Source organism: Hirundo rustica, chromosome 4 (genome assembly GCF_015227805.2).
Source record: "Hirundo rustica isolate bHirRus1 chromosome 4, bHirRus1.pri.v3, whole genome shotgun sequence".
Taxonomy (NCBI): Eukaryota; Metazoa; Chordata; class Aves; order Passeriformes; family Hirundinidae; genus Hirundo; species Hirundo rustica.
Window position 1 is genome coordinate 47,756,391 of NC_053453.1, and position 23,667 is coordinate 47,780,057.

General features: G+C 51.3%; 1 protein-coding gene and 1 long non-coding RNA gene across 9 annotated transcripts; both read left to right on the plus strand.

Moving 5' to 3' along the window:
• Positions 1-22,592, plus strand: SEPTIN3 (septin 3). 8 transcript variants are annotated; one of them, XM_040062059.2, is made up of 10 exons: positions 5-431; positions 14,737-14,928; positions 15,178-15,306; positions 16,029-16,110; positions 16,485-16,622; positions 16,989-17,106; positions 17,550-17,645; positions 18,479-18,578; positions 19,058-19,109; positions 20,350-22,592. In XM_040062059.2, the coding sequence occupies exons 1-10, from the start codon at positions 383-385 to the stop codon at positions 20,483-20,485; spliced, it is 1,092 nt and encodes a 363-aa protein (XP_039917993.1). In that variant the 5' UTR covers positions 5-382; the 3' UTR covers positions 20,486-22,592. The 8 variants fall into 8 exon arrangements, with proteins under 8 accessions (XP_058276198.1, XP_058276197.1, XP_039917993.1 ...); XM_058420213.1 differs by lacking the exon at positions 5-431 and adding an exon at positions 3,799-3,912; XM_040062058.2 differs by lacking the exon at positions 5-431 and adding an exon at positions 4,438-5,205 and having other exon boundaries at positions 18,482-18,578; positions 20,350-20,898.
• Positions 5,229-7,539, plus strand: LOC120751743 (uncharacterized). Its single transcript, XR_005700525.2, has 3 exons — positions 5,229-6,314; positions 7,087-7,271; positions 7,406-7,539. It is a non-coding gene; the product is annotated as an uncharacterized LOC120751743 (long non-coding RNA).
• Positions 22,593-23,667: the final 1,075 nt, after the last annotated feature.

The window sequence follows — 23,667 nt, forward strand, 5'->3', positions numbered from 1 at the left end:
CGGGTACCACGTGCGGGTGAGCTGGGGAGGCTCGTTGCCATAGCGAGCGCTGCTAAAACGCCCCCTCCTCCCCGCGCCGGGATGCAGTCGGTTGCAGACAGTCGTTATTGCGTGCGTGGGGGAAGATCGGCGATGGGGTGCCCCGGGGAGGCTGCAGCGGGGCTGACACTGCCAGGGAGTCCCGGTAGGCAGTGAGGCCACGCTGCTGGCTGCTTGTCCTTCCCCCGCCCGCCGCGGCTGCTCCCGCCATCCCTCCTACCCTGCCTCCCGCCCATCCGCCCCTGTCGCCTCCCGCTGTCGCCCGGCTCTCTGGCGCGGTCCCTTCTCCCTGCACTGCCTGGCCGGGAAAGGAGCCTGACTCATCCCGGCTGGGACCCGGCAGATGCCGGAGGGAGCAGTCTCATCCCGTCGCCCTGCACCCGTGGAAGAAGGTAGGTGGCAGGTGTCAGTCAGGGCAGGTAGCGGTGCTTGTTGGGGATGCGGTGCATGGGAGCGAGATCATGTCTGGGTCCCCAGTCATCGGCAGCTCCGAGCCCCAAGCTGCAGCCTGCCCCAGGGTGCCCAGGTCCGAGGGAATCTCCTACGGTCGAGCCGAGCCCACGGCTTGTAACGCTGCAATCCCGGTTGTGCTCCCAGCCGTGCACGCGGGAGGGTTCTGTACCCAAATTCTCCTGTGTTCAGGTATGCTGCTCCTAGCCTCCCCCAAGCAGTTTCTGCCCTGCCACTTGCAACCTGCCTCCTGGGGCTCCTGTCACAAGTGTACCCACAGCACCTCGGGGGCAATGGGAGGTGGCATAGGGGGTCCATGGGCGACATTGAAGGCAAGAGGCTGGAGGGAGGTGTAGCATGGGTTTAAAAGGGGTCAGACAGCTTATCTGTATGAGACACGCTTTTGGATGGAAGACCAAGGACTCTTTCATGTCTTTGAGGGGACATGGATGCCCCACTGCAAAATGAGGTGCCGAAGATCAACTGGTCTAGCAAGGTTAAGGCACATTTAATATCTGCAGAACTGCTCCAGAAAGCTGACATCTTTAAATGAAACTCAATTTTTTCAGTATTTGCAGGAAACTCTGCTCACCCGCCTGACAAAAGCAAGTTGCATCTCCAGGCTAGCCCTGCAGAGGCTGGAGGGGGGCTCTGACACCTCACCCAGCGCTTGGCTTGGCCATGATGAGGACCTCTCATTGAGGGGGCGGGGGCAGGTGAGCAGCGTGGGGGCACAGCACAAGGACAGGGCTCCATAGCAAGTAGACTGAAGAACAGGTTGCTGGTGAGAAGCTAGGATATGTTAGCTCTACTAGTGATGGAGAAGGGATGAATTGGGAAGTTTGTAGGGCTGCTTTTTATTGCAGTGCTTTTTTGGATGGCAGCTTCATTCACACAAATTGGAAAGCGAAAGGTTATTGGCTTTCCTCCTGTCAGCCCAGGAGGTCCAAGCTGAACTCACCTTCACAGTGTGCCTAACCCTGCCCATTGCTGTTGCCAGACAGGGACAGATCCCAGCTGCTGAGACACCTCTGAAAAAGGGATTTGCAGCCTGAGTTCCCCAGGATGTCTGCAGCTGCAGCTGGAGGGTGCAGGGGGTGCAAAGGAGCTACTTTTGCAGAGCATGTAGGAAAGCTGTGCTGAGGGGTTTCTGGTCCAGAGTTCAGACCCAAGTCCTGTTGAGGAAGGGGTTTGGGGTTTGTGCCTAATTCGTCACATGGTCCCTTAAGGTGCATTAAGAGAAACTCCCCAGCTCCTCACAACACCTCTGTGGTGTTTATCCAAGTCATGGTAGGAGCTTTCCTCAGCAGTTGCTCACCTGAGGAAAGCACAGACAGCATAAAGAGGCAGCAGCAGTGTCCAGATCAGATCCATGCCAGTAAGTAGGAGGAAATCAGGCATTTTCTGCATTTTTTTGCTTATGGTTATAAGAATTGCAGCTTGTTTCAGACCTTACCCTGTGAAAAAAAACTTACTGTTACAGGCCCTTCTGGGACAAGAGGTGTCCAGAAGATACCCATTTATCCAGAAGATAAATGCTGCTGGGCACACTGGAAACAACTGATGGCTGTGGTATTAAAAAAAGAGAAGAAGAAAACAAACAAACAAACCAATCAAAAAAAAAAAAAAAAAAAAAAAAACCACCACCACAAAAAAAAAAAAAAAAAAAAAAAAAAAAAAACAACAAAAAAAAACCAAAAACAAAACCACCCACAAACAAACAAACAAAAAACACCAAAACAAACAACCACCAACCACCCAGCCCTGGTGTGGAAAAGGCATCTACCTTATGGGCGAGGAGCAGGGAAGAGGATGGAAATACTCAGAGCTCTCCTCTTAACATCCTGTGCAAGGGATTTGGTTATTGCAGAGGGATGACTTGAGTGATGGTCAGACATGACAACTTTCATCTGTCTGGAAAAGCAGGAGTTTGATATGGGTGCAGGTCTCCCCTAACTCTGTCCCCACTGAAGTCAATGGGCATTTCATCACTCCCACCAAGGGGCGAGGGTTACAGAAAGTTTCCTTTCACGACTGCGTTTTAGTGCTTTCCCAAGCATGAGGGTCCCAGGTTTAATCCACCAAAGTCTTTAACAAGCAGCACATTCACAGTGCAAAACCCAGAAGATCTGGTGCCTGATGAAGTCGTATCTGTGCTTTTTGTGGGAGGTGCTTTTTGATCCCCTTTTCTGTCCCTGTATGATCCATACCTTGGGCTGGCATTTTGATGCAGAGCAAGCAGCAGAGCTCAACAGGTTGGGCACCTTTGTGGGTTGCAATGTGGGTTGCTCTCTCGCTCTCAAAGGATGGGGATAAGGGATGGGCTCAAATGTGACGGATTTAAATGGCCCTAAGTTAGGGTGCACGCCCTCAGCATGGCATCAGCAGGGCCATAATGCTGGCGAGAGAGTGTGCCAGGGCACCAGCAGGTTATGGGGCTGGGACCCCATTTGTCCACTCCTCCAGAAATTTTCAGCCTGACATCTGGACAAGGGGATGTTTGCTCCTTCCTGCTGTCCTGTTTTTAGCACTGGGCCAGCAGCAATCCCACAGTGTGGTGTTGTTTTGTGCTCCCCAGGGCAACGCTGCTCTGGGCTCACCTCGCAACCAGCTGGCCAGGGGTTCTTGGCAAGGCAGATCAGTTGCTCCCAGTGAGTGTCCCCCACTGCACAGTGGCTGATGTGGTGGAGGGATCTCAGATCTGCTCAAAGACTGGTGCTGAACCAAGGACCCTGAGCCCTGGCAAAGCAGGACATGAAATAGAGGTGTGGTAAGGGAGGTCTCAGTCCTGATCCAGATCACCTCAGACTGGGTATTCAAAGGGGTGAGAGAGTATCAGGGGAAGCAGATTTTCCCTCAAGCAGGAGGTGAGAAGCAGCTATATTTACCCACTGCCTACCTTTAATCAGTGGCAGCAGGGCTGGGGGCAAGAAAGCTCAACCCCCTCTGTGGGGACGGAGCAGAACTGACACTCTGTGCAGGGTCCCAGGAATGACCCCAAATGCATTAACCTCTCCAGTGGATGAAGTGCCTTCATGTGCAACCAAGCATAAACTTGGTGCAGCAGGGCTCTGAGGAGGGACTGGGCACTGCTGATGGGGCAGATGTCTTGTGATCAGTCTTGGTGGAGGTGTGTTTTGGGTGCTCCTACTGCATGAGCTTTCTCTCCTTTTCTCTGGCAGCCATGCCCCACTTCTTGGATTGGTTTGTGCCTGTGTATCTGGTGATCTCCATTCTCATCCTGGTGGGCTTTGGAGCTTGCATTTACTACTTTGAACCAGGACTTCAGGAAGCCCATAAGTGGCGAACACAGAGGCCAATCATGGAGCGAGACCTTCGGAAGACACTCATGATTCGGGACAACCTGGCCTTTGGGGTGCCTGAGGTCTGACAAGCTGCCCATCACAGAGGCATCTCTCCTGGGTAGGCAGCAGGCCACAAGCCTCACTAGGGATGGCAGTCCGGCCCTGGTACAAGTGGGGCTGATCATCGCTTAGCTCTGTGCTGATCTGGGTCTCGTACTCGTCACTCACCATTCTGCCCCTTTGCTTCTTAGTCAAGATCTGTGTGGCTGGGGTTTCCCGTGTGCTCACAGCTCTTCAGCTAGCCAAGGATTTCTGCTCCTTCCCATGGCCAAGACTGACGAACCACTCAAATGAAATATTCCTTGTTAATCACCTGAGTTTGAGCTGCCTGGCATCTCAAGAGGACCTTCAGTAGGAGATGTACCAGGTTTTGCAAAGGGATACAGAACCTTGTACTCCTATTCCCTAGGTTAAAACTAACACAGTCTGCCCAAGTCCAAGGGGTATTTTGGGGAAAATAAATGGGGTTTCAATGCAAATTGTTGCTTCAGCTGAGCTCTTCCCAGCCCCTACTCTTGGTGCTAGGATGGTGAGCTTGCCAAAGCCCTGTGCAGAGGAACCAAGGGCTCAATGAGCCTCGGAGACTGAATGCCTTTATCCTTGATAAGTGCACACCCCTTCTGTGTCTGTTTGGGAGATGGAGAACATCCATCCATCTATCCATCCATTCCAGATGCACCACATTCAAATTAAATGTCTTTATTAAAGGGGTCCTGTCAAGTCCTGTGTCAAGGTGAGAACGTTCTGCAGATCTCCATGAAGGGGTGCTGCCAGACTTACCGCATGAGCTGCTCCTGATCTGCCTGACCTTCAGCTCCCCTGTCATGGAGGGAGATGGTATGGTCTGTGAAGCAACTTGCACTTGTTCAGTCCCCTGTACTGCAGAGCCCTACAGCTTGGATAGGCCCTTCCCTAACTGTTTTCCAATGAAAGCTGTGAAGCATCCCTCAGCCCATTTTTCCTGCATGTCTCTGAGAAGGAACATTGAGCCTGCCATCTAAACAGGCCCATTGTACCACCTTTGCTTTCTGGACTCAAGCTGTATAACGTGGGTCTGTCACAAAATTCCATGTTTATAGACTTCCTGCACTGTCACGGGGATGACCAGCCACCAAAGTGCTGTATGAAGCTGTGACACTGGGGCTGAGGGGGATGTTCCCATCCTCTCTCTCCCTGCCAGGCCAGTGTAATGCCCAGTGTGTACCAGGAGGTTTGAGAGAGCAAGGAGCCTGTGGCAAGAGGTTGTGTGTCCTCTCCTCCCACCCCAACTCTTTGCAGGTACATAGGTGCAATGGTGCTGTGAATGCTCTGGACGGGGGGATACTGTGTGCCCCACTCTTGCATATCGCAGGTACGTTAGCTGGTGCCACCATCCTATGTGCATGTCTGTGCAACCTGTTCCAGCACCTGGGCCAGCCAGTATATTGGCAACCCACATCTCCAGCGTCCTTTCATTGTTATGTGCTCTAGTCCCCAGTGGCTCCTTTCAGCAGCAGGGGTTCCTCAGGCCAGCTGTGAAAATCTGCCACAGCTCCTGACTTGTGTCACTCAGCCCCACCTGTGAACCTGGGAGCAGGAAGTTTTCTCCTCCATTCCCAAAGAAAGAAAGAGAGTTCATTGGGCTGCTGTGAGTGATTTATGCAGGGAAACGCAGCGAGTGGGATTACTCCTGTACCCAAAGTTTTGCTTGCCCTGGCAGGCAAAAGCTCAAAGCACAGGTGCAGCCTGAAAGTTGGTAATTCTCTGGAGATGGAAGTTAATTTTTAGCTCTAAGGAATGGATCAGGATGTCCTGCAAATATCCTAGGTCTTTCTGGGACATTTCATCTACCAGACTGCAATTGTATTTACCATTCTTTTCCACACCAAAACCAGGCACACTGGCAGGAGCTTTCTAGTTCTGTTTCAGACAGAGGACAAGTCAAGAGTCCTCTCATTCAGCCAACTAACAGAGACCGTGATGCAAGTACCCTAACTGGGGAGTCTCACTCAGCAGGGAAATGCAGTGAATGCGACTGCTGCTGTGCCCAAAGATATACTTGCCCTGGCAAAACTCAAAGAGCAGGTGGAGTATGAAAACAGATACCTTTTCATAACTTGGGGCTGGGTTGCATTGTCTGATGTGCCACCCTCACCTGCATGGCTCACCTTCCCTGCCCTCTGGCACATCACAGCCATACTTGGAAACCTGCTTCATCACCTTGACTCCCTGATAGGTGGGAATGCCCTGTAAATGAACACAGCTGAGCTGTGGGATAGCATAAAAGCCTCTCCACTGGAGCTGAGGGGTTTGGAGCGGTCAGGAAGAAGTTAAACTATCCCACTGGGGAGGGGAGCCTGCACTTACAGGGGTTCCCTCCCCCCCTCCTTCGTGTCTTCCTCTGCATGCTGTTGGGCCTGTTTGGCCTCCACTCTGCCCATAACTCAATGCAGAAACTGAGCAAAAGAAGTCAGCAACCAGGTGAGGGCTGGATTAGAGAGAAACTAATTGTTCATCTTATCTAGCTTATGTTTCATGCTGTTTAGTCCTGCCACAATCAGCGTTAAGACTTTATTGTCAGCAGTGTCAAAGACTTCCCCAGCAGAAGTGTGTGACAAACTGCATGGTCAATGCTTTATTTTCCTGTTGTTCCCCCTGGGAGCTACTTCACTCTAGCTCTGGGCAGGCAGCAAGGAGCAATCTGCAGTGAGGTTTCCTTTCTAACAAGGTGGGTCTCCATCGGCCTGGCTCTTGTGCCAGCTACACTGCCAGGCTACTTGAGAATAACTAAGCCAAAGGCAACCGCTGCCAGAGAACTGAGATTGTTTCTCCTCTGTGAGATCTGTACAACCAGAAAGATCTCAGGGGAGAAGGAAATAGTCACAGATACTGACTTAAATGGCATAAAAATCAGAGAAGGTACTTCTCTGTGCTGTGTTATACTACACAATATCAGGTTGGGTTTTTTTCTTGTTTTCATTTTTCTGTCTCTTTGCCCCTAAGGAAGTAGAGAACACACACCGTCCTGAGCTCTGCCTTCTACCAGCACTCCCAATGGCTTGATATGGGTCATTGGATGGTGATTCCTCTTCCACTTCCCTCAGGCCTGGTCACCTGAAGTCACACAACCATTGTCCCTGCCATGTTATGGGTGCTTGTCTCTCCTTCTCTTTGGTCCCACTTGCCCACCAAACCGTTCATATTCTCATCCCATCCCATCAAAACACCTTTCTCCTTGTGTTGCCCTTCAAAGTCTCTTACAGTGAGGAAGGTGTAGATTGGCAAGCTGAATCCCTCTTGACCCTGAAAATGCCACAAAGTTGGCAGAATTAAGAAATAATCGTAATAATGATAAAGAAGAAGCAAAAGAAATTCAGAATAAGGGAATGAAGCATCAATTTGGATGAACACCCAACAAGCACCCATTGAACTCATACGGTGAGATATAAATTGTTGCAATGGAATATGCATTTGAGGGGAAAAGAACTAAGAGAGGAAGGGAAAGCATTTCAAATTTTTTTTTCTTTTCTTTTCTTTTCTTTTTTTTTATTTTTTAAATCTATCCCACCCAGTGTCCTTGGCAGCAGGCAGCACCGGCCTGACCTGGCAGGTCTGCATCACTCCTCTACCTCCTGCCATGGGAGCAGGGCAGGGGAGCTGTGGAGCTGCCCACGCTGTGGGGCTGCTGGAGCCAGAGGTCAGGAAGGTGCTGGGCAGGAGCGGCCATGGCACCCAGCGTGGGAACGAGCCACGCAGGCCACAAGGGCCCCATTGTCCCAGCCGGAGGCGGGCTGGCCGGACAGGGCCGGAGGTGGGAGCTTAAGCATGTGAATGACAGCAGCCGCAGGGAGCCCTGCACCCCGAGACGCCACAACCCCGACCGCAGGGACAGCCTGGCAGCCCCCGCCCCCTGCCGTCGCACCTCTGCCTCCAGCCCTCTGCCGACCGCCATGGAGGAGGATACCGCCCTTCGTCGCAGCTGCCTGTCCGCCCCAGGGAGCCCCAGTGGCCCCAGCCGCGTCCCGGGCCCCTCACGGCTGCGGGACAGTCCCCTCGGTGCCGCCGCCTGCACGAAGCGGAGCTACCTCTCGGTGACCCTGCGCCGGGCTGGCGGGGGCGGCGGGGGGCTCCCCCGGGAGCGGCTGCGGGGCCCGGCCCCTGTCACCCCAATCCCTCCTCGGTCCCGGCCCGCGGCGGCCGAGGGGCCCCAGCGACACGGCAGCTCTGACGGGGCCGAGGCCACCCTGGTGGCGAAGATGGGGCTCTTCTGCGCCCCACCACGCTCCGGTGGGTCTCTGCTGACGGGCTGGGCAGGGGAAGGGAAAGCACCAAGGCGTCCCTTGGCGATGACATGGAGCCCAATATGGGCAGGACCCTTCGGGAGAGGTAGGGTGATGAGAGGGAGGATGGGGGCTTCCTCCCCCTGGAGTGATTTCCTCTCGACCCACGCCAGAATCGAGGGTGGGCAACAGCTGGTGGGAGGACAGCCCGCGCGTTTGCGAGCCTGGCACCCGGTGGGGAGACAGGCAACTGTGGTCACCACGTCAGGAGATTTTGTGGGGGCTGGAATGTCTGTCAGAAACTATCCTGTCCACTGCTCAGCCTAGCTCGGGGTAACTGCTGACAATTACTTCTAAACGTTCCTGTAACCTTAGTGGGTGCAGTTTTCTTTTTGTCCCAGAGCATTGCAAAAAGAGTAACCCCAAACTACTGACAAGTCTGCCAGGTATCCTACACCCTGGCCCCCCACCCAGGGGGATTGTCTTGTGGTGGAGGAACACATGGTGCTCCTGTCTTTCCACTGACTCCAAGGTCAGAGCGTTCTCAGATGTTGGTTCCCCAGCACAGCATGACAGGGACACAGTGCCTGTTGGGGCCAGGGCTCACAAATGTAGGAGAAGGAAATGCAAAGCAGGGAAAGGGCATCCCCATCCAAAGATGCAAGCAGCCAGACGCATCCAACATGGCTCTCCAGGCACGGGCACACGGAGGTGCCTGCCAGAGCACATGAGGATGTGACCTGTGTACCCAAATATGGTCCAAGTGGGAGGACCTGTCCCTGCCTGCCACAGGCAGGCACGCACACACCTGCACGTTTGTACACACACACACACACACACACACACACACACACACACACACACACGAACGCCGAGAGGACAGCACAGGCTCTTGCCTCTGCACCTTGGGCTGACAGCCAGGAATCATGGTGCTGGAGGAGAAAAGGTTACTCACATCTCCGCAAGCAAAGCTGAAGGGCAAATCGCTTTTGATGAACCAAAACATTTCCAATTTTCTCCCTCTGGGAAAGCAGAAGGAGATTTTGCTGTCCCCTGATACCAAGAAATACCTAGGGGCAAAGAGTACCCTTTCTCCGCCCTGCCGGAACTAGGCTGTGAAGGGTTAAATATGCCCCTCCCTAAACAAGCAGAGATGCTGAAAAGGCTGGGGAATTGGGAGGGAAAAGGGCAAGAAAAGGCCTGTGGGGTGTGGGTGCGCAGTGAGGTCCCCTCCAGGCCATGGGGGCCTCATCGGCAGCGGCCCCTCCAACCTCGAGGCCAAGCTCCCCCCACAAGTCAGGGAGGCTGGCGGGGGCCTGGGATGGAGCCGGGGAGGGTGCGCGAGGGGAGATTTTGCGGAGATGTTTAATATTCAGGTCACATGACGATGGCAGCAGGAGCAGCACCAGCATCCCCGCTCTGCTGAAATAGTCACTGGAGAAGGAAGGGGAGAGGGGGGAGAAGAGGACACAGGGAAGACAAAGGTAAAAGCAAGCGGAGCCTTACAGCACACCGTGCTGCTTCATCAGCATCAGGCTAGAAAAGTGGGGGGAGACCCATCCCCTTGGGAGAGGATTCGGAGACAAAGGAAGCTTCATGTTCAAAGGTAGGATGTTCCGGGCTTGGCGGGGCTGGGCAGAGGGACACCGCTGGGGCTTTTTGCGCAGGCATTCTCCGAGGTGCCCCCACGCTGCCCGGCTCTGGCCATGGGGGAGGGAGAACCCTGGAGAGCAGTGCGGGAAATCGGTCCTGGCTTTGTCTTTCCTCTGTTTTCTTCCTTTTGGTGGCAGCAGCTGGTTGTGGTGCTGATGGGGAGTAGCTAGTGTCAGGCACTGCTTTGAAAGGAAGGGATAATCCAGCTGGGGAGTGCCCACAAACTCCTTGGCACCTGGCTTGTCCCTTGCCAGTGACAGACAGTGGGGGTGTCCTATGCCTCTCCTTGGGCCTCTGCACAGGAGCCAGCAGGCATGGGGGCAGGGGCACAGGCAGCTGTGGTGGTGTGGGTACCCTGGTCCAGGGGTACTCAGCGTCCTCTCACCTTGTGATACAGCTGTGCCACCCGGGGGTGAGCTGGGACATGGGACAAGGATTGTACAGCTGGAGAGCAGCACCAAGGGCAGGGATGGGGCTGTGGTGGCTGGGGATGTGCCCAGCTCCTTCACTGCCAGCTCCTGCATCTCCAGAGAGGCTTCGGCACGTGCTGCCCTAGATTTCACTGCAGCCGGGCTCTTGCCCAAGCCCCTTACAGAGTGCTGAAGGGGAGAAAGGTTGCTGTCAGGAAGGCTGTGGCAGCCCAGAGGATTGGGATGATTTTCAAGCCAGGCAAAAAGATCTGGTAAGAAGAATGGTTCTGTTCTGTACTCTGAAGTCAGGCAGTACATCCAGCAGGGTGCAGCTGAAATGCCCTGGGGTCATCATGGGAACTGAGGAGGGAAAGGTATTTTTTCAGTGGAGAGATGCTCAGTCCAGCACCTCTGCAGTTCTGAAGCAAGGAGCAGGTCCTGATCCCCACAAACTCCAGGAAGGCTGTACTACTAAAACAGCTGCTTGCTTTCTTTCCTAGTAACCTGGCATCGCCCTTTGAGGGCCTGCTTCTGCCTTCAGGTTTTGAACCCATCCCTCCTCCCTGTTCCATGTCTAGAGGGAGTGGCACTGTGGGTACAGGACTGCGTAAGTGGAAGGGGCTGGGGTGAGATGTGTGTGAGGATCACTGTGTCCAGCTGCAGAGAGACAACCTTGTGCTGCACTGGAGGAGAGCTGCAGCAAGGCCATCCATGTGTTATGTGGGGGTTAAATAGCTTTTCCTTGCTGGAAGCTGGTTTGTGGTGAGCACTGTTTGCAGCTCTCCCTCCCTCTTGCCAGACAAAGGATGGAAAGGCAGGGGGAGGGGATGCAACTGTATCTGGGTTATCGGGACATAGTAGATGTTAGCCCCTAAGGGACCTGCAGGACCACCCCTGTCCCCACACAGCTCCTTGTGAACATCAGAGCATGAAGGGTGAGCTGCAGTAGTGGTGTCTGCTGCTGGCCACATATGCCAGCCTTCCAGGAAGAGGTTTTGGGGTGAATCAATGGGTGTCTGAAGCAGGAGCTAGCTGGGACCATGGGGACCTCTCTGGGCACTCATTCTGGTTCTGCCTGTCCCTGTCTCAAAAGCTGTGCCTTCTCTTGGTCCAGTCACATGGAGCATCTCCTGTGAGCCCGATATTCCCTAACAGCCTAGACCAGGGCCACCTCCTGCTGGATCTGGGCAGCGTGGCGGTATCACCAGCTACAGCCCTCTTAAGTGAGCTTCTCTTAGCACACAGAACAAAGCAGCAGGGAAAAAGGGGGCCTTGCAAACAGTAGGTGTAAGTGGTTAACCTTGGCTACTCCTCTGTTCATTATGAGCTGTACTGGCTGTAGTGCTTCTCGTGCATTCAGTTCAGGGGACGGTTGTGAGGGCTGTGGGATGTGCCCACATTATTAGGAAACATTATGCCACCCCTTAACCAGCCACTCCGTGTGCTCAGGAGGCTTCCTAGCAGCATCAGCTTTAGTGCACATAAAACAGAGCCACACCCAGGTGAGCAGGCATGTTTCATATCTCAGGGAGCCTCTTGGGGCTCTGGTCCCAGTTTTGCACACCCTGAACCCTCCAGCAGGCTGTTCCTCAGCTGGCTCCTTGAATTCATCTGTGGGAGGCAAAAGATGAAAAGCCATGTGCAGAAACATGAGCCTTGGGAAAATTTCTGCAAAATGGGGGCTTCTGTGCCTGAGGCTGTATGGGAAGGAGCCCCACGCAGAGAGGAAGGCAAGTGACCTAGAGGACAAAGGCAGGTGGCTTACCCTGACTCCTTGAATGTTATGATATAAAATTCAGGAAATATATTTAAGGAGACTTCTGGAGATATTTTCTCCCAATCTCAGGGTTTTCTACAGCTGCCCAAACACCTGAATCTGAAATATCTGCCCTAGTCACTGCAAGCTCTAACAGTAAAGCCTGCAAAGGAATGGTTTATTATGATGTTCACAGCAGTTAGCAACATCTGCTGGGTCTGGGCAAAGCTTTCCTTGGTGAGACTGAGAGATGAGTTATGAACCTCTTAGTGAGCCTTGAGGCTTGACAGCAAATTCCCTCCTTTCTCCTCCCTAGGTAAGAGCAAGGTTTGAAGGAATAAAGGAGAGGGCAACAGACTCCCTAAGGACAAACTCCCACCCAGGCATTGAAAGGGTCACAGCCCACATGGCCTGTGTCCTGCACCCATCCCATGCAGCTGCTCAGCTAGGCTTTCTTCCCATCTTGACCTGTTCCCTTCCTCCTTTGGGGTTTAAGTGCCCCCATTTACTCCAGTAGCCAAGTGCCTCACTGGGGCCACATCCCCCTGTCCCTAACTCCCTCAACGTTCCATTTCTCTCTCTTCTCCCACTCTTAGCCGTAGGTAGGACCCCAGCAGGGCTGTGTGGGGTGTATATGGAGGACACTGCAGCAGCATAAGGGACACAGCACAACCACACAACCATGATACAGGTGATGTGGGCAGCCTGGGAGAGGACGAGTGAAGGGCAGAGTGCAGGAGAACTGGCTGGCCTGGCCTCCTGTGCTGTACCAGAGAGATGAGCTTTCCTGGCTGACATCAGCTTTGAGAAAGCTGAAAGAAGACAACAGGAGCCTCAGGGGGTGTTTCGTCAGCAGGAAAGGCACATACTAGTTGTGATGGTTGTAAGAGAGGTTTGCAGCTGAGAAGCACTTGGCTTGGCAGGCTGCTTCCTCCAGCAGCTTCCCGGCAGCATGAGGTGCTCCAAATTACCAGTCTGACTCAAGCCAATGGTCCATCTTGTGCTCTGGTTGCCCCAGGGTGCTGCTTGCTGCTTCAGGAGAGGGTGATGATAGCCCAGAGTGCCTCAGTGGGGAGAAGCAGGAGGGGAGCCATCCTCCCACTGACTTCTCCTGTGTGGGCAAGGTGGAACAGAGGTGGCACAAGAGCCTTTAGATGTTACCCACAGTGCTGTACATGAGTGGCTGTGCTGCCATCGTCTCACACAGAGGAAAGCTCCTCCTCCCCAGTTTTATATAAAAGACTTCCCAAGAGTGGAGGCACCGTTCTCCCTGCCAAGGGGGGCCCTTTCACAAGGTCTTTCCATAGCACTTGATAGTGGGAATATTACAGCTTATTAAAAATGTGAAATCTTCACTGTGCAGAGCATCCCTTGCGTCAGCACCGGAGCTTTGATGTGGGAGTGCCAGGCAGGGCCCTCAGTCAGCCATGGAGCCTGCTGCAGCCCACCCCTGTTCTTGAACAAAATCTTCTCAATCTTTCTCTGCCTAGCTTGACTAAGCTATCACAGGGACCCTAGATTGGTGCCCTCAGTGTCCCCAGCCCGGTGACTTCTGAGTCATTTAACTTGCAAAGAGGGGTATGTGTCACCACCAAATGGCAGTCACCTGCCTGGCTGCTTATGTCCTTTTCTGTTGCCAGTGGATTCTGACACAAGGAGAAAAAACTCTGCCAAAATGATGGAAAGGGATAATTTAGTGTGAGATGCTTGAACTGAAGTGGCATCCAAAACAAATGAAGTATTTACCAAGCAAAATGCATTCTGTCTCTGTCCTGGAAAAATAACCCTCTAATGAGACAAAGCATGGGGGAGTCAAGTAATTAGAGTGGGAGAAATTCTGGTTTGCAGCTGGCTTGTAGATGAAAGGTATTTGGTTCTATCTCCTTCATCTTCCTTTCCAGATGCATTCCTCATGCCTCCCTTCCCCACCAATTAGAGCTTTTCTTCCATGCCCTGTCCTCTCCCAACCTCCGCCTTCCTCCCAGCGGGTGGGAGCTACTCACTAATGAGAAAGAGATAAATGGGTGAGGCCTGCCCCTAACAATGTGTGCCATCATCCAAAAAAGGGTCAGGGAGGCTGGAAAGCCCTCAGGGTTTTCTTTTTACCCGACTGTTTTACAGGGAAGACAAGACTTGAGGAAGCAGAGATGAGAAGGGAAAGATGCAGATAATTAATTTTCTGATGATGATGTTTAGTTTCTTGAATATGACAAAAACCATTGATCTATGGGTGGGAGGCAAGCACAGAGATTATGGCCATGCTTTCACTTCCACCACTGTCTTCCTCTGAGGAACTCAGCCTGTGGACCACAGGCAGTAATGCAGCCTTGGCAAGAGCCAAGCTTGCAAATCCTCATGGTACATCGCAAACTCTGTTTCAATGCCAGGACTTGACACATAATTTTTTAAAGTCTGTTCCTTTGCAAATTTTATGGTGAACTTGAGGGGTGATCCTGTTGAGAGCTGTGAGACTAAAATAAGGAGACATATAGAGCTTTGGGTATGTGATTATCAGCCCAGCCAGCCTCGCTGCCGCTGCTCCTGCTGTTTGGAGGTAGGCATCAATATGCTGCATTCTCAGTGAACCTCAGTTCACCTCCTTGTCTGGAGTGGTACATAGAAGAGTGTTCTGGAAACTCAAGTAGATGTTCCTCCAGAGTCTTAAAATAAAATCTTGACATTCAGTTATCCTCAATAGCCCTTGAAAAGGCTGCTCAAAGCTGCCCTCAGCCCCCTGTGACAGTTCAGCAAGGAAGCTGTTGGTACACCTCAATGATGATTTTTCAATCTTTGTGCCCATGCAGGACCAGTGGAGAGCAAAAACGAAGCAGCCATGTCTGAGCTGGTCCCAGAGCCACGACAAAAACCAGTCGTATTAATGAAACCCATGGGCATCAACACCAGCTTGCTGGGCTACATCGGCATTGACACCATAATTGAGCAGATGCGCAAGAAAACCATGAAGACAGGTTTCGACTTCAACATCATGGTTGTAGGTAGGCAGAGACCAGCTGCGGAACTGGGAACCATGGCTAGGGACTGTCCCCTGAGGCCAGGTGGGAGAGCAAGCCCTGCAGGGAGGGCATGAGGGAGCAGACAGAAGTTGCTTTGAAGGAAAACAGGGCCTGTGCAAGGCAAGGAGATACCTCCACCCTCTTCCCCCGCCAGCCTAGCTCTGTTCACTGGGCCTGCTGTCATCACCAGGCTGTGGCAAATGTCACAAACTTCCTCTCTGCAATCCTCAGGTCAGAGCGGACTGGGAAAGTCAACATTGGTAAACACCCTCTTCAAATCCCAGGTGAGCCGCAAATCTTCAGGCTGGAACCGGGAGGAGAAGATCCCCAAGACAGTGGAGATCAAAGCCATTGGGCATGGTAAGAGCCAGGCTGCTCCAGTGGAAGCAATACTGATGCCTCAGCATAGTCTTGCAGAAGATCCCAGTAGTCTGTGCAAATAATTCTTTGGTATTAGGCAGCTCTTTCTCCATAGAAAGCTAAAGGACAATTTTAGATGGCTTCAGAGACAGACAAAGCTTTTCTTAAACTGGAATGCTCCTGATGCCTCAGCCAAAAGTGAGGGGTAGAAAAATGTTTAGAGAGATTTCATTGTCTAAGACATTAATCTCCAGTTGTGGATTAAGCCTTGCTGTAAGTCATTTTCACCTGCAGTTACATTTAATAAGCTATACAAGTTGCATTGTTGGGTCCCATCCCAAGCCTGGCAGTGCACACCTCCTGAAAAAGCATCAGCACATCTCCTACAGTGGTGCAGGGTGAGGAGCATCATCTCAGATTCAGGATGATGCATTAGAGAGGAGAAGTTGTGTTTAGGTAGGTACCTCATTTGGGTAGTACAAAATTCATTTTCCTGTGGCAGTGTTGTAACGTGGCTTTTGCGCAGATATTACTAAAATTTGGGGTCAGACATGCAAATGAGGGTCATAACTGTTGAGGCATGACACAGCCTGGTCTGGTCATGCTTGCTGGGCAGGGATGAGGGCAGAGCTCTCTTGTTCACTTGTGGGACACAAGAGATATGTTTCATGATAGAGCAGGTTCCCAGGGAGGAGTATGATTGTTTGCAATTTCTCCCCTAGTCATTGAAGAAGGTGGTGTCAAAATGAAGCTGACAGTGATTGACACACCAGGATTTGGGGACCAGATAAACAATGAGAACTGGTGAGTTTTACAAGGTCAAGGCCTTGTGTCCCAAAAGGGCTGAAGTTAAGATGGTATTTGAGTGACTGTCATCTGCTTGGCTCTTGAAAGCACCTGGGATCCTGTTGCACTCAGGGGCCTGATAATGGGGCCATGGGACTGTGAAACCATGGATCTCTGTGTGTGATTGTGGCTATGCACGTATTACATGGTGAGTGCTTATTTCTGTGCCTAGTTATAGAAACACTTAATCATCTGTGCTGATGGCGAGATGCTTGAAGTGGATTTTTTTTATTCCTAAAACTGCTTTGCTGCTGTCAGAGCTGGGAACACTGTAGGCAGAAACATGAGGAAATTTGTACCTGTCTATTCATCTCTTTCTCCCACTTTAACAGCTGGGAGCCTATTGAGAAATACATCAATGAACAATATGAAAAGTTTTTGAAAGAGGAGGTGAATATTGCAAGGAAGAAACGAATTCCAGACACACGTGTGCACTGCTGCCTCTACTTCATCTCCCCTACGGGCCATTCGTATGTACACAGTCCCTCATCCTTCCTCCAGCCCTTGGTACCTCTATGCCAGATATATACCCTACACTGCTGCACCTCAGATGTGGAGCCAGGGATCCTGCCAGCAGGGCTGGCCACTGTTTAGTTTAATTTTGGGTGCTGTGGGGCTTGAAAGGGTCTAAAATTACAAGAGTGGGAGAAAGGCCACTGTGTTTTTTTGTCAGAGGGCAGAATGGATGGGAAGAAAGAGATGAGAACATGGTGGCAGCAAGTAGGGTGTGTACAAGGGAGGGTTCACTGGTGCCCTGATGCTTGGACAGTTATTAAGATGAAAGGCGAGGAGGGTAAAAAGTGACCTCTTCCATCTTGTTCCTTCTTGGGCTGCAGCTTGCGGCCTTTGGACCTGGAGTTCATGAAACATCTCAGCAAGGTAGTGAACATCATCCCAATTATTGCTAAGGCTGACACCATGACCTTGGAGGAAAAGACCGAATTCAAACAAAGAGTGAGTATCTCCTCTTCTGGATGGGATCCTCCCCTGCCCTGGCTTGGAGGCGAGAGGAACAAGTGGGATCCTTTTTCCTGGGATTGCAGTGCAGTCCCCAGGGTGTGCGCAGAGTCCAATGTAGGGTTGGTGGGTAAGTCCTAAAGATGCGGCTGTTTATACCTCTGAGGGCATCTGTTAGAGAAGGAAGAAATGTGTGTATCCCTGTGATGTCTTGTGATATATTCTGTCGTGTGAACTGGAGAGCCAGACAAGTAACTGAGGTTGGGAAGAACAACTCATCATTGCTGCCCTGTGTCCTCACTTAACTGTGCCCTTCCTTGGGACAGTACCTTCAGCTTCCACCCACTGGAACAATGTCCCAGATGTGTTTGCCTGGCCTTGCCAACTGCCTTCCCTTCAGGTTTGTGCTGCTTTGTGCTCCAAACTGTCTCTCTGCTTAGGTGCGCAAGGAACTAGAAGTAAATGGGATCGAGTTTTATCCCCAGAAAGAATTTGATGAGGATTTGGAAGATAAAACAGAGAATGACAAAATCAGGGTAGGAAACATTTTATTGTGGGTGGGGAAGGGGAGCGCACCACATTTTGTTCTGCACTTCAGCATCGTTGCCCTCACACATAAGAAATAAGCTGCTTTTTAATTTCCATTCCTGTGGTAGTTGCAGTCTCTTTCCAGGGGTATCTATAAAGCAGATAGAGCACCTGTGAACATCTGCACAACCCTATGGATCGCAGAGTCTCCTGCACTCTGTGCTCTGGAAACAGATAGTTTCTCCCTGTGCTTAGAGATATCTGGGTCCCCAGTAGCCTCACCTACTGTCCTACTTTCCAGGAAAGCTACACTCTTACTCCATTTCTGGCTTTCCTCAATACAATTTCAGCCACTTAACTTCATGAATGTTCTTGTGGCTTATAGGGAAGGATTTTTTGAGTCCTGTCTTTCTACTGTGACGAACTAAAATCTGGTCAGAAATATTCACCTCAAACTATCCATATGAGCAGCTCTGGGCTGACAGATCCCCTGTTGGTTATGCTAAGGTACTTCTTCTCTGGTCATCCCCCTCCTCAGAAATTCTGGAGATAATGCAGAAAAGCCCTGCCCCGGCTCTGGAGCCCTTGGCACTGCTGCAAACTACCCACTAAGCTTGTTGGGGTGCAAGGACACTTGGAAAACAAGAGTCCAGAATTCCAGGGATAGCACTGAGGGGTGAAAGGGACAGCCAGTGCAGCCAGTGAAGTTTTGCCCTGGAGAATCTCTTTCCTAGGAGAAGGTCTTGTTTTTGTTGAGCTGAGAGGTGGAAAGGTAGATGGGGAACTATGGTGCTGGTCTCTGGAATGGGTTCAATGGATCTTTCCACGTGTTTCTCCCCAGCAGGAAAGCATGCCCTTTGCAGTAGTGGGCAGTGATAAGGAGTACCAAGTGAATGGCAAAAGAGTCTTGGGCCGGAAAACACCTTGGGGAATCATTGAAGGTAAAAAACCTCTTCCTTATGGGCACTGAAAGTATTGTCTGCAGATCACAGTAATAGACAAGGGTCTAGATAGCATGTCCTGTGGCTACCTTCCCATCCCATTTGTGACAAAATGCTTGAAACCAAGCAAAAGGAGAATTCTCAAATAGCTGTGCCAGGAGGGAACTGCCACGGTCAATATGACGCCACTGTCACCACCTGGCAGAAGCTGGAGCCACTCCGAACACCATGGCATATGAAGCTAAGCTCCTGAGGTTGCCTTGGTTTTCACATGAAGGTTCATGTCTGACTGCTCAGCATCTCTTAGTGTCTCCTCAACGCTCGACAGTGTGGCATTCAGACAACTGTCTGTCCTTTCTGAAGTATGCAAGCTCTACCTACTTGGAACCTGCCCCCATGGCAGTGACTTTCCCATGCTCTATAACCACAAAGGGGCTGTTGAAAAAATCAAATGTAACAATTGCTTGCTTTCTTTTCAGTGGAAAACCTCAGTCACTGTGAATTTGCCCTACTTCGAGATTTTGTCATCAGGTAAGGTCATCAAGTTTACTCTTGATGAGCTGGGAGTCTTCCTGAGATCCACTCAGAATGAAATAGCCCCTACTAAAACGGAAATAAAGTAAATTTCAGGCAGTGAAAGCTTATGTGGTATAGGGTTGGATTAAGTTAAAGGGGAGTTCTAGTGCATCTCTTAGTGACATGACCACTATGTCAGGTAGGTGCTAGTTTTCATGTATGAGCTGGATGCCTGGAGAAAGGCAGGATACTACCACCCCTCTCAAGGTTGTAAAAACTCCCATTAAGGGAGTTTAAAACAAACAAACAAAAAAATCCCATTAAGGTTGCAAAAAATTTATTTGCTGCTGACAACAGATCAGTAATAAAGAGGTCACAACCACATCCTAGATTGTGTTTCATTCCAGGTTGAAGGATGTGCTGGAACATATGGGCTGGAAGTGAAAAGCTTCATATTTCATTAGCTTTCATCATCCTGTCTTATTCCTACTCTGTTTCATGAAGTTGCCTCAGCACAAATTCTGCAGGAGAGCTCTAGATCCAGGGTCACCTCTCTTGCTTATAAAAACAACACACAAAAAAAAGAAAATAACAGAAACACCATTCAAAACCAAAGCCCTGTGGCTCGTTCCACTACTGGGTATGGTGCTATTTAGACATTTGGCCAGCTACAATGCTTTGACATCACCCTACTTTCCTCTTTTTGTTCTGTAATACCTTCTGCAGCAGAAGTGCTTTTCTGAAGTCTTTCAGTAAAAACATCCTATCCAAATGATCTTCTCAAAGCCTATAGCAATCCAAGCCCCCAGGCTGTCTGCGGAGGTTAGGGATGATGCTCACAGCAGTGCTCTGCCGCTTATGATCTGCAGTGAACCTGATATACCTCCTGATGCTTCCTTGTCTCACCACTGCTTCAGATAAGTCCCAGTCTGCTCTGACACACCAGGATGGCCAGTGGCTGTGCCAGTGGCACAGGTGCAAGAAGGGCAGGGCACTGGCAAGCACAGCCAGGGATTTCAGCCCATGTCCTGCATCCTGCCTGTGTGTTCTCAAATGCTGATCCTCCAGCTCTCAGCTGTGTATGATGGCACCCATGCTATCCATGCAGAAAGAGGGGTAACAATAATTAGCTAAACTGACTGACTGAAAAAATCTTCCATTTATTTTGGGGAGTGAAATTATCATCAGAAGAATAATACTTACTGTACTGATACTAGCTATCATATCCTCTCCTATCCCACTTTGTCCCCTGCAGGACTCACCTTCAGGATCTAAAAGAAGTGACCCACAACATCCACTATGAGACCTACAGGGCCAAACGGCTGAATGGCAATGGAGGACTGCCCCCCATGACTGTTGAGACGGAGGAAAACCATGAAAGTAACCTGTGAAAGACCCTCCCCCTCCACAGCCACGTGGTGACTGGATAGACAGTCACCCACCCCTGCTACCTTTGACTCAACCATGGGCCTGTCTCTGAAGCATGTGGCACATCCTCCATGGGAGTGAGGGGATGCAAGTGTGAGTGTGTGTTGACGTGCGTGTGCCGTCCTGAGTGCCAGAGAGGGACAAGGGCGTCTCCCCCATCCTTCCCAGAGTGTCCTCATTCTCTGTTTTTTGCACAGTGGATTGTCTGTCAGCCTCCTTTCTCTTGTTTCTGTGTCTCAGCTGTGTATCTTGCCTGGGGGAAATAGTGTTGGGAGGGAAGGATTACTAGGGGCATGGATTTTGGAGGGGGGAGGGGTGGGGCATGCTGTAATCCTGTTTTTATCACTTGGAGACATGGCAAGGAGAGACTCTGGGAGTGATGGTGGAGTCGATGCATGCATGTTTCAAGAGATGTCAGCAGAAATTTCCCTTGGATCTTCCATGGGTGTAAAGGCAGCTGGTTGGTCTGAGGGCACTGTGGCCTGGCATTTAATTCCCTTTTCTTGCTATGGCTTCCCAAGGGGAAATGACAGTCTGGAACAGGGTAGATGAGAGAATGGCATTTTTTGTGGTTCAGAGCCAGTGACCGGTGGGAGGAGACAGAATTAATTCTTGGCCTGTAGCATCTATTTGAGAAGCACCGAAGTACTTGGGAAAAATTGATGTATTTTCCAAAAGAAGCAAAACCCAGAGGAAAATAACGTGTTCCTGCTGCAAAGGGTGCATTTACCCTGCCCAGCACTAAGGTCAAAAGTCATGTTTGTGTCACAGGCATTTGACTCTGTGCAGATCAAACCAATGTGTGTTGGGGTCACCCCAACTCATGGGATCACCCTATGCCCCTGCTGCAATCCCCCATTGCAGTGGTCTCTCTCCACCAGCACTGAGCAGGTCCTGGCCAAACCTTTCCCTGCAACATGGCCCCTCTGCTGTGGGAGTGCAGGGAAGACAGTGCCACAGGGGGTCCCTGCTGGGACCTCCCCCAGCCACAGCTCCGCTTGGCATAGCACCTTGAGGATCTTGGAGGAGTGCAAACAGCCATGGATTGAGAAGCATGGGGCCAGGGTGGGAGCACAAGAGATACCTCTTCCTCATTCTCTTCATTGAAATGGCTGCATCTGCTACTGCAGCAGTGCTGTTCCTCTGCTCTCTTACTGTCCCATGTCCTCCTCTACTCCTGTGCTTTTGTCCTCAATCCCTTTTAGCCCTCCATAGCTTCCTTCCTTCCTTTCTTCCCCTGACTCACTTTCTCTGTTTTTTATCCTTTAAGTCTCTCCTTCATTTCTCCAAGTACTTGAATATTCCTCTTCTCCAGGCTGTTTCCTCCTTCTCCCAAGCTCTCACACCTTCTCAACAATGTACTTTTGTGTCCTGTTGACAAGCTGTTGTTTTACCTTTCCCTGGAGGGGATGGGGAGGAAAGGTAAAGATGTGTGAACAGAAAGAGGCACAGCTTTCCTGAAGACTACATGCTTATGTCTATCTGGTCTGTCAGCTGTTTTCTGGTGTCCCTGAGCAAGGCTGAAAGTGTCAGGGCTGTCTGGGTAGAAGGAAGGAGGGGAGAAGACCAGAGATGTCCTGAGGCTGGCAGTGTCTGCCTGTCTGCATGTCATGTGATTGGCAGGGGCTGTCCCCTCCAGAAGAGTTGCCAGCCACACTCAAAACACATATGGAATGCCATGGCCTGGCATGGCAGCACTGTAAGTAAGGGGAAGTGCAAGGGGTTTGGGATGGGGTTTGGAAAGGCTGGCACTGGAGGGAGGGAGGAAGAAGACAGCAAATGAGCAGCAGAGGAGGACTTAAGTCAACCTTAATGTTGGTTGATGAAACAGTATGGGGACCAGGGCTGGGAACAGGGATCTCCAAGCCTTAGCAAAACTGTCAGGAGCACACGTCCATCTTGTGGCTTTCTCTGGTGCTGTCACTGCAAAGCAGAGGTTCTCTTCACTCTCACCTGTCCACACAAATCAACCATTCTCAGCACCAGTAGGATGTGAGGGCTGCACCAGCACTTCCTAGTCCTTTCACCACCCACATTCACAGCTCCTGGTGTTCCTATATGCAGTATGTGCATACACTCTTCCCCCTGCACCAGGCCTCCTCAGTCCTGCAGGGAACAGGAGCATTGTCACTGGTGCCAGCAGCCATACCATGGACACTTGCAGAAACGGTCCTGTCACGCTGCCACCCATCCTGCCACACAACTGGCCCTCCTCAGCCCAAGGACATCAAAGACACTGCCAGGGCTCTGCTTCTTCACAGCACTGAAGCAGGAAGCCACATTCCATCACCTTCACCCTGGGCTACAGAATGGTAATCTTTATGACTTCTGGGCCCAACCAAGGATTGGGCAGAGACACAATGCTGCTCTGCTTAAAGAAAGCAAAGCAGACCCACGCAAAAGAGACTTTCCTTTGCCTGTAATGTGGATTTGAAGGACAAGGCTGTGTGTTTTGCCCTGTAGGTATAGGAATTTTTGTTTGTAATAACGTGGTTTTTACACCCTGCTCCGTAATTTCTTGTTGGATCATAGACTACTTCTAAGGGATCCATAAAAGCTTGCTGAGAAAAACAAGCTCAGGTACTCCTCACTGCCATCTGCCCAAGCCAATATCCTACCAACATCCCGTGTACCTACCAGGAAGCCTACAAATGGCAAATACAAAAAAAAATTAAAAAAAAAAAAAAAAAAAAAAAAATCCCACTTGGCACGACGACGGGAGTTCCAGGATGACCACAGGAAGTCAGCTGTTCCCGAGATATCCCCTGAGTAATACTGCAGAAGGGGAGAGTCTAAACCTTACACCAGAGATACCCACTCAGCGCACTCGGAGGCACACAAACTGTTCACCAGATAAGCCGTTCGCCAGAAACTTTGCTGAGCACGGCAATCCTGGACAACTTCCACTGAGGCGACCACAGCAGCGAACAGGCGTGGGTGCTCTGAGCAGAGAGCCAGAAGAACGAGCAGGGCTGCGTGTAGGCAACGGTGTCTGTGGTTCGTTGTGCGGCCCCGCGCGGAGCAGGGCGGGACTATCCCTGACAGCGTCCCCGCCACCACCGGCGGCCATTAAACCACCCAGCGCCGCCTCGCTTCCGCCTCGCTTCCCTCTTACTTCCGCCCGGCGCGCGCCGCGGGCCGCGGA